This window comes from Tiliqua scincoides, chromosome 3, assembly GCF_035046505.1.
Source record: "Tiliqua scincoides isolate rTilSci1 chromosome 3, rTilSci1.hap2, whole genome shotgun sequence".
Lineage (NCBI taxonomy): Eukaryota > Metazoa > Chordata > Lepidosauria > Squamata > Scincidae > Tiliqua > Tiliqua scincoides.
The window spans coordinates 4,032,340-4,046,910 of NC_089823.1; the positions used below are offsets into that span (position 1 = coordinate 4,032,340).

The 14,571-nt window shown below is 46.1% G+C and overlaps 1 protein-coding gene across 6 annotated transcripts in view; it reads left to right on the forward strand.

Annotated features, from left to right (window-relative positions):
- Nucleotides 1-14,571, forward strand: part of FAM168A (family with sequence similarity 168 member A) — a 148,514-nt gene that overhangs the window by 103,123 nt on the left and 30,820 nt on the right. For all 6 annotated transcript variants that reach the window (XM_066620004.1, XM_066620003.1, XM_066620005.1 and 3 more), the window contains one exon: nucleotides 7,203-7,283. In XM_066620004.1, the coding sequence (XP_066476101.1) occupies nucleotides 7,203-7,283 (81 nt within the window). The remainder of the gene's footprint in view (nucleotides 1-7,202; nucleotides 7,284-14,571) is intronic.

Consider the following 14,571-nt stretch of genomic DNA (forward strand, 5'->3'; position numbering starts at 1 on the left):
CCTGAGCACTTGCCATATATCCCATCGATGCAGGGACCTCATCCTGCTGAGGCTAGTAAGGCCTTGGGAGGTGCACAGTAAAAAGCCAAAAGCAGAAGGAGCCTAAGTTAATGTTTTCATTTGGTTTTGTTTTTAATTCAAGCTTTCAAGTACAAGGGGATCAGAGTACAGAAGGGCCCCGTATCCCATGTCCGTGGATTCACTCATCCACGGATCAGGGCTGTGCCCTGCTCCCCTTTGCTCCAGAGGGTCATCTGAGTCCAGCTCTCCATCTGTCCATGGCCTCTGCTGGGCTCAGATTGAGCTTTACAATGGAAAGAAGTCACTTCTCTTTTTTCATAAAACTGGAAGTGTTTAATACCTTAGAAGGTATTAGGAGGCCTCTGAAGCTTCCCTGGGTCCCTTTGCCTCTGGAGGGTGGGACCAGGTATCGCCTTGTATCCACAGATACAGGAGCACGCCTGTACCAAACTATCAGTCCTTTATCTTGGCATTTTAATACTACTTGGGATTACATGGATTGCTGTCAGGATATGACCATTTAATGTCTCCAGGAAACCACCTGCTGAGGCTGAAATGGTTCTTATCTCCTTTTGAAAAAGGCTTTTCTACTTTCCCAGCCCGTGAAAGTAGACATTATTTGTGCCAGATTCTTTTGCAGACCCAGCTGTGTGGGTTTGTCAGTTGAGATGCTGTGAATTCCCAATTTCCCTGAAGCATCATTTTGAATCTGGCTCAGAGACCCATGAGAGAAGCATTAAGCCTTTTTAACACTCTGAAACTGGTTCTGCTAATATTCTGTGCATGCTCCATTTGCTTTTGTATTTGTCGAAAGCAAATGGATTTAAGAGCAATTTGCTTTGCTGGTATAAGTCCAGAAGCATCCAAAATAACATATGGATAGTCTGAAGTTAATTAGACTGCAGAAATTAAGTATCTAAAAGTCAAGGGTGATTCTTAAACATTCCTGCATGGAGACCATGGCCAGCCCACTCCTGATGCACAGTTATGGTGTTTGATCATTGTTGGTTTTGTCTACAAAAGTTTTGGCAAGCTAAGAATACAGTCACATTTCCTCTGCCAGATTGGCAGCTGCTTGCGACTTCAGGGGGCATGGGCTGTCTCCTACAGTCTGCTAGACTGGTGCATTGCATTGCTAAATAGCAGTTGCATGACATTTTCACTAGAACAGACTGTTATATTACAATTGAGCTGTGTCAAGAGGAGGGAATACCTGCCACAATGTGCTGTGTCTCATCCTTGAAGGAGGATAGTGATGGTCGTGTCTGTGTTCTAGAGGTCTGCATTTTAGCTGCTTCTTTTGGCTGGCTGGACCACTATGTTGTTCTTCCCTGTGCTGGAGGATTGCTCTGACCTGGCGATGGTGGTGAAGATGATTATGGTAATTATGAAAAATATATATCCTACTTTTCAGCAAAGAAAATAAAGTTCACAAATTGCTGTACATAGCAAAGGAATTTTTTTGTAAAATTAGACCTAAAATACTTGAAGAGCAGTCATAAGATGATGTGACTCCAGCTTTTGCAGTTTTTGTTACAGTCAGTATACCAGCAAGTTGAACCCTGAATCAGCAGTTTGCTTTCCATATCAAGGAGGTGCGTAATAAACTTCTATTTGAAACAATTTTTCAGAAGGCACCTGCTTGCTGATTCAATCATATATGCTAAATCAGTATATAAGATGGCTGTGTCGTTTCCCCCAAAACTAGAGCCAATCGGGCAAAACCATGCTCTTTTTGGATTCAGCACCCCAAATATACCCAAGAATAGGTCTAACCTTTAAGACTGCAAAATGTGTGTAGGCCTGTGTAATCAAAACCATAGTGGCATTCGCAGGTTGATCAGATGTGACAATTCACTGAATTACCTGTTAACATGGGCTAGACAAAGAAAGAGTCAAAATGTAGCTTGTTTATTAAATGCCCAAAAGAAAAGGAACTAAACAAAAGGGGAAAGGGGAGGTAGAAAATATAAACAGGCTGAGGGAAGAGGCCTGAAGTCAGCTGAATAAATAGAAAGCCAACATTATATGACTTAGGGTGCAATCCTAACCTACTTTCCAGCACTGACATAAGGGCAATGCAACTCCGAGGTAAGGGAACAAACATTGCCTTACCTTGAGGGGGCCTCTGTGACTGTCCCCCATCTGCAGGATGCAGCACATGCCCCACTGGCACCGCTATGCCAGTGCTGGAAAGTGGGTTAGGATTGTGCTCTTAGGGAGCAATCCTAACCCCTTATGTCAGTTGTTTCCAGCACTGGCATAGCGGTGCCAATGGGACATGTGCTGCATCCTGCAGTTGGGTGTCACTCACAGAGGCTCCTCAAAGTAAGGGAATGTTTGTTCCCTTACCTCAGAGCTGCATTGCCCTTTTGTCCGTGCTGGAAAGCACTTACATAAGGGGCTAGGATTGAGCCCTTATTGTTAAATTTAAAACTACATATAACTTATTAATTACAAGAAGACTATGAGCTGTGTGCTCACAAGGAAACGGAGGACATTTACATTCTTTTCCAGGACACAAGGCTAAAAAAGAGGACATGTCCTGGAAAAAAGGTCATCTGGTCACCCTGATCTCTGGCTGTACATAATAGCTGTTACTACACACAGGGAAAATGATCAAGCCAGAAGAATTGAGGGGCAAGTGGTGGAAGTGAAAACGAAGCAAATTGTCAACATGCTGATCTTGATTGCTCTGCCTGACCATCTATTTCCATGCATTCTCTGGCTGTACCTCTCAGGCTAATGAGAACCAGAACATGACTTCAGGAGAGGAAGGAGAATCACCCGACATGATGGGTTCATTATTTGCTCTAACTTTAAAATGCTGCATTCGCTGCCTCTGTTTTCACTTTCTTCAAAAGGATGTTGTCCTTACAGGGAGATGAAAGCAGGTTTCATGTTGACAGATAAAACATTGATAGAAGTCACCTTGATTTGAGTTTTTGTTTTTGTTTGTGTTTGTGTTGTTAAGTCTTCAAAGGTTAATGACTAATAGGCAAATATTTTTCATGAAGGTCTAATTCAAGATCCTGGATTGTGGCAGTTCGCAGGGAGTTAGCTGTGTTACAGGCTAACAAAATGGTTACAGGCTAATGTTTCTTCAATGTTTGCAAAAAACACTAAGAGCGCAGTCCTAACCCACTTTCCAGCACTGGCGTAGCTGTGCCAGTGGGGCATGTGCTGCATCCTGCAGTCGGGAAGCAGTCACAGAGGCCTCCTCAAGGTATGGCAATGTTTGTTTCCTTACCCATAAGTTTCATTGCCCTTATGTCAGTGCTGGAAGGTGGGTTAGGATCGCGCCCTAACAAGCTACAAGGTTTTGTCCCCCAGCACATATTTCACGTATATGCTGATGGATTCTGAGCTCTCTGGGGCGGGTTGGGATTATAAGCAGCACCTTGAATCAAGCCCAGAAACAGACAGCTCAGCTGGTGTAAAGCATGTTTGATATGCTCTGTGTGCATCTAAGGCCATAGCTGATGAATCACTTGGAATGGATAAAAGGCATTTCTGGCTACTGCCGTCACTTGGGCATCCAAGGTCAGTGATATGTTGAAGAGCACATCTTGGGGAGTGCAGTCCCATCAACTTTGGATAGTAAACCAGATTAACAGGCTTTCCAACAAGCAATACAGATCTCAGTTTTGTCTGAATTAGTTTTCTCTTGTTTGCCCTCATCCAGATCAGAACTTCCTCCAATACTGGTTAAGTTTATCCACCACTTCCCTGGGACTAATTGGTAGACACGAGTGGTGAAGTTGGGTGTCATTCACATATTTATCACACTATAGCCCAAACCTCTAGATGATTTCTTCCAGCAGTTTCATGTAGATTTTAAACAGTATGTGTGGTAAAATAGAGAGCTGGTTGTTGGCATCCTTCAGTCTCGGAAGACTATGGTTTCGCGCTCTGAATGTTGGTTCTGGAACAGAGTGTCCTCTCCAGTGCACGAAGCCTGGGTAAAGTAGATATGGAGGATAGACTGTTTCCCATGCAGCAAATCCCCCCTCTCCACGTTGCTGAAATGGGCCAATGGAAAGGCAGAGGCCAATACGGTTGGTTCCAGCGGCGTTGCAGGAGTTGCCAGAACGTGACTGTGTTCAGCCATGAACTGCCTCAGGGACTCCGGCTCCGGATTTTGCCTCGAGGTTGACTCCTGAAGCCTTTTCCATAACTGGATGTAGCCACAAGGCAGTGGAGGTTTGGGATCAGAGTTTTCCTTCTCCCAGATGAGCCGCCTTCCCAGGCTAACGAGTCCCATCTACCCGGTGGCTGTTTAGTCGCCTCTTACGACAAGTACAGCCAAACGGAGGGCCTATTCTTATCCCCAGCCCCCAGGGGATATAGAAACCTGATGGACCCCATAAACCCAAAGCCCTGGGACAGGGCTAAAATGGCCTGTCAACATCTTCTGGGTATGGCCCTCCAAGAAGGATTAGGGTCACTGCAAAATAGTAGCTGACAAATTGATGCAGAAAGATACTTTACTTGATAGTGCTGAGAGCTGCTAAGAGGTGGAGGAGAATAAACAGGATTGCACTGCCTCCATCTCTCTTCCAACATGGATGGTTTCTTTCCCAAAGCCAGGCCTGAAATGGATCAGAAGACCCCATTTCATTCAAGACTAGCTGAAACTGAGAGGTCATCACCTCTCTTTTACTTGCCTCCAAAGCAGAGATTCAGACTTTGTAGGACTATTTCTTTCAGTGGTGGATCTAGAAGACGAACTGGTGCAGTCCTTGAAAAATGAAAGGTGAGACAAATATAGGGAAAGGGGGATTGATTTTGTGTCAGCACAGGTACTCTTCCACTTATCTGCATTTGCCAAACTAATTACACTTTATTTTCCATGCATGCTGATCTCTGAGGCACAGTGTCTGTTTCTGTTTCCTTCCAGGGCTGTAATTTCTCTTTGTGGTCTTGTCAGTTGTAAAGTGTGTGTGTGTGTGTGTGTGTGTGTGTGTGTGTGTGTGTGTGTGTGTGTGTGTGTGTGTGTGTGTGTGTGTGTGTGTGTGTGTGTGTCTCAGAGAAAAAGCCTCACGGAAGCGTGTTAGGGCCAGGGGGGAAGGAGCACTTCTACTGCTACAGCTGTGTGTGCCTCAGCCTGGAGGAAGGGCAATATACTTTTCATTGAAAAGCAGTATATAAATACTGTAAATAATAAAAATAATAATAAATATCACACCCAGCCTCCCAGATGTGCCTCCTCTCTGATCCCTGCTGTGAATTGCAGGGGCTAATCCTATGCAACTGCATCAACCCTAATCCTAAACACCTATGCATGTCCATTTTCCCTTTGGTAATATCGTGAGACTTGCGAACTGTTGCAGGGGGGACATCACCTTAGAGAGGCAAGGAAAGTAGATATGATGTCTATTAAAAGAACTGCAGTAAAGTAGTCGTCATGGTAATACAGCTACCTTTTAAGAGGCAAAAATATGTATGTCCCCCAAACTCACAGTCCAGGGATCTGCATGAGAAACAAAGTATGGATTTCTTCCATTGGCTTTGCCACACCCTTAGGAGCATTCTATGTGTCTTTGCTGGTTCTATAAATAACACGCTGGGAGACGTTTGATTGCCAGAATCCTGCGCGCTCTGCAGCCTCCTCAACAGCATGGGCTTTACATGCTAGTAGTGCATCTTCAGCATCTCCAGCATTAACTGTGTAACAGCTTTTAATTAACCTAATTTAGTAGCAGAACACAAGATCTCATGAAATTGAGAGGTTGAAAACAAAGTTATTTATTCCAGCACAGTGATAATGACTATTGAAATAGAAGATTCTAATTAGCTTCAAAAGAAGGCTTTGTTGGAAAAATGGTTTTGTCTCAGATGGCCTTGTCTCTGACTTCCATGAAGTCCATGGAATTTGGCAGACCCTGTGGAACCATGTGGGAGTTGAGTGATTGGTTCAGTGGCTAGATGCTGGGACTAGATGCCAGTTCACACACCTCTCGTAGTTGTTATAAGGAATGGAGAGGTGTAGAGTTCCCTAGTTTCTTCCATCTGATAGCAAATGCTTGTTTCAGGGAAAACTGCATCCTGTTGTTAACTGTCAACTGGATACAGGTTTGGGTGCAGGACCTCCTTATCTTTATGAGAGTGCAAACCTCAGGCTTGGAAGAGAGGTCTGAGCCCAGAGGTCTGAAAGCCTGGCCTGGCTTTCATGGTTTCACCACCACTTGCAATCCTGACTGCCGTGTCCCAGCCCCAGACCTAAAAAGTCGCTTCCTGGTTTTGGCTGAAAACTGGAAGTGACTTTTTTAGGCCTTCCAAGACCCTATAAAGTGGCCTTAAGGGCAACAACAACAAAAAAGGTGGGGGGAGGGGTTATGGCAGTTCCCCCCCGCCAGGTGGCACTCTGAGACATTTGCCCCCCAACCTCTCTCCAGGTATGCCAGTGCTCACTGCAACTGCTATGATGGCTTGAAGTGATGAAACATTACTGCTGGTGCAGACCATCACAAACAGGCCATAAAGCATGTTTGCGAGGGTTAGCGTTGGCCAGGCACCAGAGCTGGCCCAGCTCAAGCCCACACTGGGCCAGTGCTGGAGGGAGGCCGGTGGTCCACCACCCGGTGCTCACCCAGGTGGTGGAGAGGTGAGTCTGGGCATGGGGAGAAGTGGGGAGGAGGTGTTGCAGGGTGGGGGAGGTGCCTCACAGCCCAACGTTTCTGCGACAGCTCAAGAGCCACCACAGAATCAAGCAGCCCCATTGCAGGGCTACTTCCCTTACCCAAGGGAAGGGGACGGGGGCAAAAGTCTCCTTCTTCCAAGGAGCCAGCAGCGGCTGCTCGGGGCATGCTGGATACCGTGGCAACCATTTTTGGCGCCACAGCAGCCCCACACTCTGGCCAGCTCACAATTGGGCTGCTCCAGGTCTTTTAGTTTGTGGTTTTACTCAGAAGATGAGTATAATCATAATTGCAGTTTATTTTGTGTTTGTGTTTTTCTAAACCTCTTTGGGAATCCAGTATATAAAGCAAAAGAATACGTTTTGAGGGGGGCTAAGGGCCTCACATTGTCCGAGATTATCTTTTCATACCACTTTGGTTTGCTGTCATCCATTGCTCCTCTAGTTGGTACAGTTCATCCTTCTCTCACAGGTCTCTTCTCACCAAGTGTTGGTTTATTTTCCTGCCAACTAAAATAGTGTCCACCTTCTCTCTTTTCAGGTTACCCTGCTGGATATCCCACAGCTGCTCCGACCTACAATCCAAACATGTATCCAACCACCAGCCCTGGCTATGCTCCAGGTAAACAGACCATTTTTCTTTGGAGGTTGTGGGTTGGCCATATCTGGTAGTTTCCAAATCTCACTTAATTTTGTCCTTTGTTGTGTTTAGTCACATAATGTCTGTGTGCTTCTGAGCAGACATTTAATTCTCTCTACTCTATAAACAGATGCCATTATCAACACATCATTAGTTTTTACAAAATGTACCATGGAACATTGAGCAGTACGCTATAAAGTCTTTTGTCAGGTGTATTCTCATTAAGATCTGAAATATATGACCATGTAAGTGAAACAAGCATTTGTGGTGAGATGCAGGCCTCTAAAATGCAGAGGTTTGCCTGATTGCTTATTTTCCATGCTCGTGAACTGGCTGTGAAAATGTAAGAATGTAGTTTAGCTCACTTTAAAGTATGTACATTCAAAATATCAGCTAGAAAACCAATTGTGCACAATATGCTTTGGGGTTGGCGCCACCACATTGGAGATCAAAATAACAGTACATGAGGCTAAAGAGAGTCCCAGAGTTGGCTTAACATGGCCGGCATTATATTACACTTTTTAAAAAATATTGTAACTGATTTCTGAGGGCACAGTACACTCTGTGTATTTCAGTGGTTCTTAACCTTTTGTGGTCACAAACTCCTTTGAGAATCTTATGGAAGCTGTGAACTGCCTCCCTAGGTTAAAAACCTCTGATTTAGCCTGACTACTTAGATCACGGGTGTCAAACTCATTTCATACCGAGGGCCGAATAGCATTCATGATGCCTGCTAAGGGCCGGAAGTGATGTCATTAGACAGGAAGTGATGTCATTAAACAGGTCATAACCAAAAATAAACAGTTTCTCACTTAGGAACTCATTAACTGCAAATGACAGAAGAGAAAATCTGCAAATCTTGATCAAATTTCAAGATATGGAAGAGCCCAGTTTTCATGTGGGCTGCCCTTTCAACAGTAACACACCTCAGCACTACTCAGCAGCTGAGAGCCTGAGGGCCAGATAAAAAGCTTCCACAGGCCGCAGGCCGCCTCCGACCCCCAGGCCTTATGTTTGACACCCCTGGCTTAGATGAATACTTTCCAAACTGTGTGCAGGAGGGAAAAGGGAGAGGGAGGAATGGGGAGGAGTTCAGGGTGGGGAGGAGAGTGGATCATGGCCAGCAAGGGGATGGTATCGGCGGCAGCGTCACCACCAATATCCTATCACCCCTGTGTGGCCTCAATATCCTGACCCCGGTCCACTTGGTCTTGCACCTGCAAAGTAGCTGGTCTAGGTCCGAGTAGACCCAGCAGGGCTGCAAGAGCTTACCCTGGGGCAAGGGAACAAATATTTCCTTGAGAAGGCTGCAAGGGAACTCCCCCGCAGGATGCAGCGCATGCCCTATTGGTGTGTCTGGATTGGCAAACAGGGAGTTAGGTAGGATTGGGTTGTTAGACTGCGATGCTGAGCACAGTTGTAAGTTCCATGGAAATCCATATGACTTTTGGTGTAGTATGTATACTACATGTACATGTACATGTTTATATACTCGTACATGTTTGGGGGCATTTTCTTCACTCACTTGAGTAGTTTATTCCAGTGAGCAGTGCAAAGTGTGAGTAACTGACCTTAGCTACGGCAATTTCTCGTCTCCAAAGCACATTCTGATACTTGAAGTGTGCCTAGATCTTGGAGCTTCGGGCTTGTAATGTTACACTGCGCATTCCAGCGGGGCAATTCCCATGAGCGAAGAAAGCCCCAAGTAATGTCTGAATCTGCTATGCCTTTCAAACAAATGTGTTGGGGACCATGGTGTTTGTCCTGCAATGCACTGCAGTCTTCCCCTTCTTATTTAACATGGTATAATGCTGCTGGAATGCAGTTACATTTGGCTGCTCTCATCACATTCATAATTACCCATATCCTGAGAAACAGGCAGTGAGTATTCCCATTCTATAGATAGTAAATTTGAAGTAATGAGATAATTCAGGCCCACTCCAGAAGCCCATCATCTAAATCCAACACTGGAATTTCTTCTCCAATTCTACTCCATAACCAGGAGCACTTTTTTCCTCTCCTTTATGCAAGAGTTGGAATTCTGTTCTGCAATTGACATTGTCCAGAAACTTTCCAAGTTGGCCTTCTTGAAACTGTTGGCTTCCACATTGCTTCTGTTGCAGTCACATTTACTTGAGATACACTGAAGAAGTAATTTTTGGCTGTATGCTTGAGTTTATGTGTCTTCCTGAATATGTGTGTGTGATTAAGGATTAGATTTTGGCATATTCATGGGCAGCCCAATCTTAACTTGTGCTGGAACAGGCAGGCCAGCTGACCTGTGCTGTATCCAGCGCAAGTTTGGGGTTGAAAGCAACTCGGCCACGGGCAACAGGAAACGCTTCCCCTTACCCCGTGTCACGTTGCAGCAGCCCCAATGGGTCTTCTCGGATCTGAGTCACCTCAAGAGGTGGCACAGATCCAAGCACAGCAGAGCAACCAGAGGGTGCTCTGCATTGCCTGGCAATAGGAGTCAGGATCTAGCATTACTGCTGGGTCCTGTCCCTGCCCACCCACCCCCAGGAATGCCCGCTGCCCTCCCTCCCCCTGCCCCAGAATGCCTCCTTCCTACCCTCCTCAAGCCCCCTCAGACCCCTGTGCCAGACGAGCTTGGCCAGCATGGACCCATGGTAGCACAGGGAAGCCAGTGCATGTCCGTGCGCTGGCCTAACTCCCTTCAGTGGCACAAAAGTGCTTTATGGCAGTTTTGTGACACACTTGGGCTGGCGCAGGGGACTTGCGCTGTGCCCAACTTCCATTTAGGATTGTGCCCATAAAGTCTTTTTGGTGCAGGGCAAAGACCAGCAGTGGCGGCACAGGCCAGCTGCTTTGGGGAGAGGATTCCATGAGCAGGCTGCCTTAATCCAGCAGGCCCTTTTTCCAGTCACCATTTCACTCTCTTCAGGAGGCAAGAGCATGTAGAGAAATGCATAGACAGGTTGATGTGGGTGCAAGTATTCGTTCAAGCCTTTCCCCTCCCTTCTATGATAGTGAGTAACACTGCCAGGTTATTCTGGGCTGGAATAACCAGGTTATAACTGCCAGGTTATTATGGGCAGGAGGTCTGGTCTAGAGGGTAGAGCCTCCGTTAGTCCAAAGATAACATCAGAAGGTCGCCAGTTTGAGGACACCGGCGGTTGAGAATGGCGAGACCTTGAAGCAGCTGACAAGCCGAGCTGAGTGACTCCACCTGCTCTTGGTGTGAGCAAGAAGCGTCTTGGCTGCCCTCCATGTGAGAGATGGAGCTGCTTGTCAGCCTGCGTGGGAGAACTGGAGGCCAGAAGTGAGACCAAACCAGGAAGATCCATCTGAAATGTTGCTGGTTCTTGAAAGAGAGAACCTCCATGATTGTCAAAATCCCCTTGAGGGATTTAGAAACGCCTGCCTATGTAAACCGCCTTGAATAAAGTCAGAGGAGTAATCCGATGACCAGAAAGGCGGTATATAAATAATTGTTGTTGTTGTTGTTGTTATTATTTCTTTATGGCTCATCTGGCTCCTATTATACAGTAGAACTATTTGTAGAGATGAAATTTTACAAGTTTTCTTACAAGACTGGTAAAAGTTGAGGGCAATCTTCAGAATTTTATGTGTAGGCTGTTGGATTGTGGCTTACTTGAAGACTATGCATAGCATTTTATCCCAGTTTTTTGTATGCAGATGATAAATTTTTTTTTCTCCTTTGCTACTTTCAGGGCAAAGGATGTGCTCTCATGGAAGAAAAACAGTGTCCATTTCTCCTCTTAACACCCCACTTATTCATCACATTGTTGCTTCAATATGCCACCAGTTTGATGCGGGGGGGGGGGGGCTGTCATGCCAGAACATGGTTATATAGCCTATATAATAATACAATATAGGCAATCCTAGACAATCAGGCTTCATATAGTGAACATGATGATGTCACAATGTTGCATAGCCAATTAGATTTGACTACATGATGACATGAAGAAAAGTATTTCCTGGATCAACCTCACTTGGAGTGGGTGAACTGTTGGAGCAGTCCCCTAATGATAATTTAAAAATTTTCTGCTTTATAACTGAACAAGGTTAAATAGGGACACCCATTCAAACTAAATAAGTCTGAACAAGGTTAAACAGGGATACCCATTTGATCTTGTATGTTCTAGCGACTTGCTTGACTAACAGCCCAATCCTATCCTCCACCACTGCATAGCAAGCAGCTGTGCCAGTGGAGCATCCACCAAATGCTATGGAGGGGGAATCGGAAGGCCAACAAGAGGTAAGCAGCAATCTTGGTAGGCCTTCTGGTAGTCTGTGGGTCTCCTTGAACCCACACCAGTTCTGTAGCTGGCATAGAGCCAAGGAGAGGAAGGGGGTGGTTTGGGCTGGAAAATCACAGCTAGGACCCTTGATTAAGTGAAAAAGTTCTTTACTTACCTCTTCTTGGCTGTCTGGTTCACCCCTTGCCCCCAGTCCATAGCATCAGCATGTACGCTCCTGGGGTCCCTGCATAGTCTGGGACGATGTGGGATAGGATTGAGTTTTTGTGAATCTTCAGTTAACCCTTCTACCAGTGGCATAGCTAGGTCATTTGACCTAGGGCCCATAAATTTTTGACACCCCCCCCCATACGACAAAGTTATTTAGTTAATATTTTTCACACTTTTATACCACTTCTAAGGAGCTCAGGGTGGTGTGCATAGTTCTTCCCTTTCTTTTGACCTCACGACAACCCTGTGAAGTAGGTGTGGCCGAAAGATAGTCATGACACGAATAGTAATAATGGCCAGAAAATAAATGCAGTGAATATTTCCCCACAAACAGTGGGTGAACGTCAGTGCCTTCCCCTGCTGTTGCTCCCCTGCACAGAGTGCTCAGTGAAATACTGCCCCTGCACCTGGAGATTCAGTGTGGCACCCGGGGTGGCCCGCGTCCACTAACTACACCACCGCCTTCTGCTGGGCTTTTGTGAAAGGTGAAGCTGCACCTTGCTTCTATCTCTTCATCTGCATTTATCTAAAGGCTGGGAAAGAAAGCTTTCCCTGATTTCCTCTAAGTTGAATTGGGAGGTTTGGGGGGGACGGACAAGGGGTGACTTTTCTTTGGCAAACTGGAATATTGCAGAAAATATTGACAGCACTGCAAAGGCCAGTGGAAAGGGAGGGAAATTTCCCCTCTCTTGCTCTCCCGCGTTCTCTGTGGAGAAATGGAAGGGGTCATTTCCCTTTTTGTTGGAACTGGGCAGAAGGAGCAGCAGCATCAGGATGCTGTGCTGGCACTTTCTGCAGAAGCCCAAGGTGAGGAACAGAAGCCATCTCCTTTCTTCCCTGTTCTTCGAGGAAGGAAGTGGTTCTCTTTCCCTGCCATTGGGATTTTGCAGGCATCACTTCAGAACTCAGTGGGAAGGGAAAGAAATGGGGGTGAGGCTGTGTCTTTTCCCTTCCCACAAGCAGCACGAGACGCAGCTGACACTTTTGGCAAAATCCTGCTCTACAGGTGAGGAACTTCTTCTCCATTTTCCTCCCCAAACTCTGGGGGGAAAGAGACAGCAAAGTTCACCTGAGAGCTGGACGCCTGAAGAAAGCCCCACCAGTCTTATAGAACAATCGAACCCTTCTTTTCTTTCATGGGGAGGCAATGGGGTGGGGTCTTTCTCCCTTCTGGTTGGCTTCTGCAGGAGTCAGCAGCTAGGGCAGGTGGAGAATATTGGGGTGTGAAGGCTGAGCTTGGTTTGTGAGTTTTAACTAACCAGATCTTTGACTGCAGGCCTCAAGTTGCATATTTGCTCGTATCCTTCTGCATAAAGGACAGTGCTCTTCAAAGAAAGCCAAGCATGAAATAGCTTCTTCCTAAACTGATCCACATTTCAGATGATTTGCTCTGTTGAATTTCAGCTAAGGAGTATTTTATTGTTGCCGCACTTCTTTTTTGCAAGTGACTTACTTTGAAGGTCAGCCAAAAGCTTTTTTCTCTCAAGAAACTATTGTAATATCAGTCAGCCTTGAGGTTGAGGTAACTCAGCTTGTTGTGTAGCCCGGCCCTGGGCCCTGCGTATGTTCTGGTCCTAAGGCCCCCGGTACCTGCCTTCTTCCTCTTCCATCCTCAGGCGGCAGAAGAAGAGGATTGGCTTGCTCCTATAGCTCCCTGTAATGATGCAGGAGCCCTTTACAAGCCTGATCGACCAGTGGGTGTTGAGGGGATGAGGGCTCTCTCATTCCACTCCTCTCTATTGACCAGTCAGGCTTGCTCCTAGCCCATTGACTGTCACACGGGTTGTGGAGTCCTATTAGAATAGGAGTAAGAAATACAGTGTCCACAAGGTGAGTCCTTATTTTCTGGTCTCTTTATATGCCTATGAGTTGCATGTAGAGATCAGTAAATATAAGACTTGCAGTGCAGACTCTGTCTTGTTCGCTGTGTGTATATGCTTCTGCAACTTGCATGGCAGCTCCCTGCACAGCCATATCCCAGTATGGACCCAGGTGTGGGCCTTTGTGGGCAAGGCCTCAACCATGGCACTGTCCTGTGCTGTGAGGTTACCCACCAGAACTGTTACTGCTCTTGGATTCCCTTCCAGTGAGGGTATCTGCATCTTCTCTTACAGAGGTAACCCAAGTTGAGACACTCACCCAGGAGGCTTTGTGACTGCTAGGAAAGAGCCAGGATGAGGGAGGAAGCAACCCAAAGAAGCTGAAGGCCAGGTGTATTAGTGAATCCTGTTTGGAGCTGGGGTCAGGTAGAAATGAGAAAGGAAAAGGGCTGTTGGATGGAAGGTGTTCCAAGGCTCAGAATGGCACCAAGACAAAGGTTGTCTTCCTGTACACACTTACTAAAGCCCTGCAGAACTGAATTGAATTTACTTCTGAGTAAACATGCTTAGGGTTTCACAGGACAGAGTAAGTCGCCAGAGAGGAGGGAGATTTCCTGAGGAGTGTTGATGGGAATAGTCTGGCCATGGAAGCCAACTCTGCAGAGAGCTAGCACTTCCCCTGGCAGGAGGCTGTGCTGACTCTCAAGCCAGTGGAGATTAGGATGGTGCCCTCTTTGCTGGCATTCTGGAGGGAGGTGAAGACCTTTTTCGTTTCACTGACCTTGAAGTATCTTTCACTGTCCTGGGCTGTGTTTTTTATTATATTATGTTTCTGATTTTGCTGTTTTAATTGCTTTAATGTTTTGCTTTTAGCTCTGTTAGCTGCCTTGAGTTTCCTTTTCAGGATTGGTAATATGGGATACAAATGTGGTCTGTCTATAAATGATCCTCTCTTTTGAGGTTAGAATAAGAGTCAGTGGAAAGACGTTCTCCTTT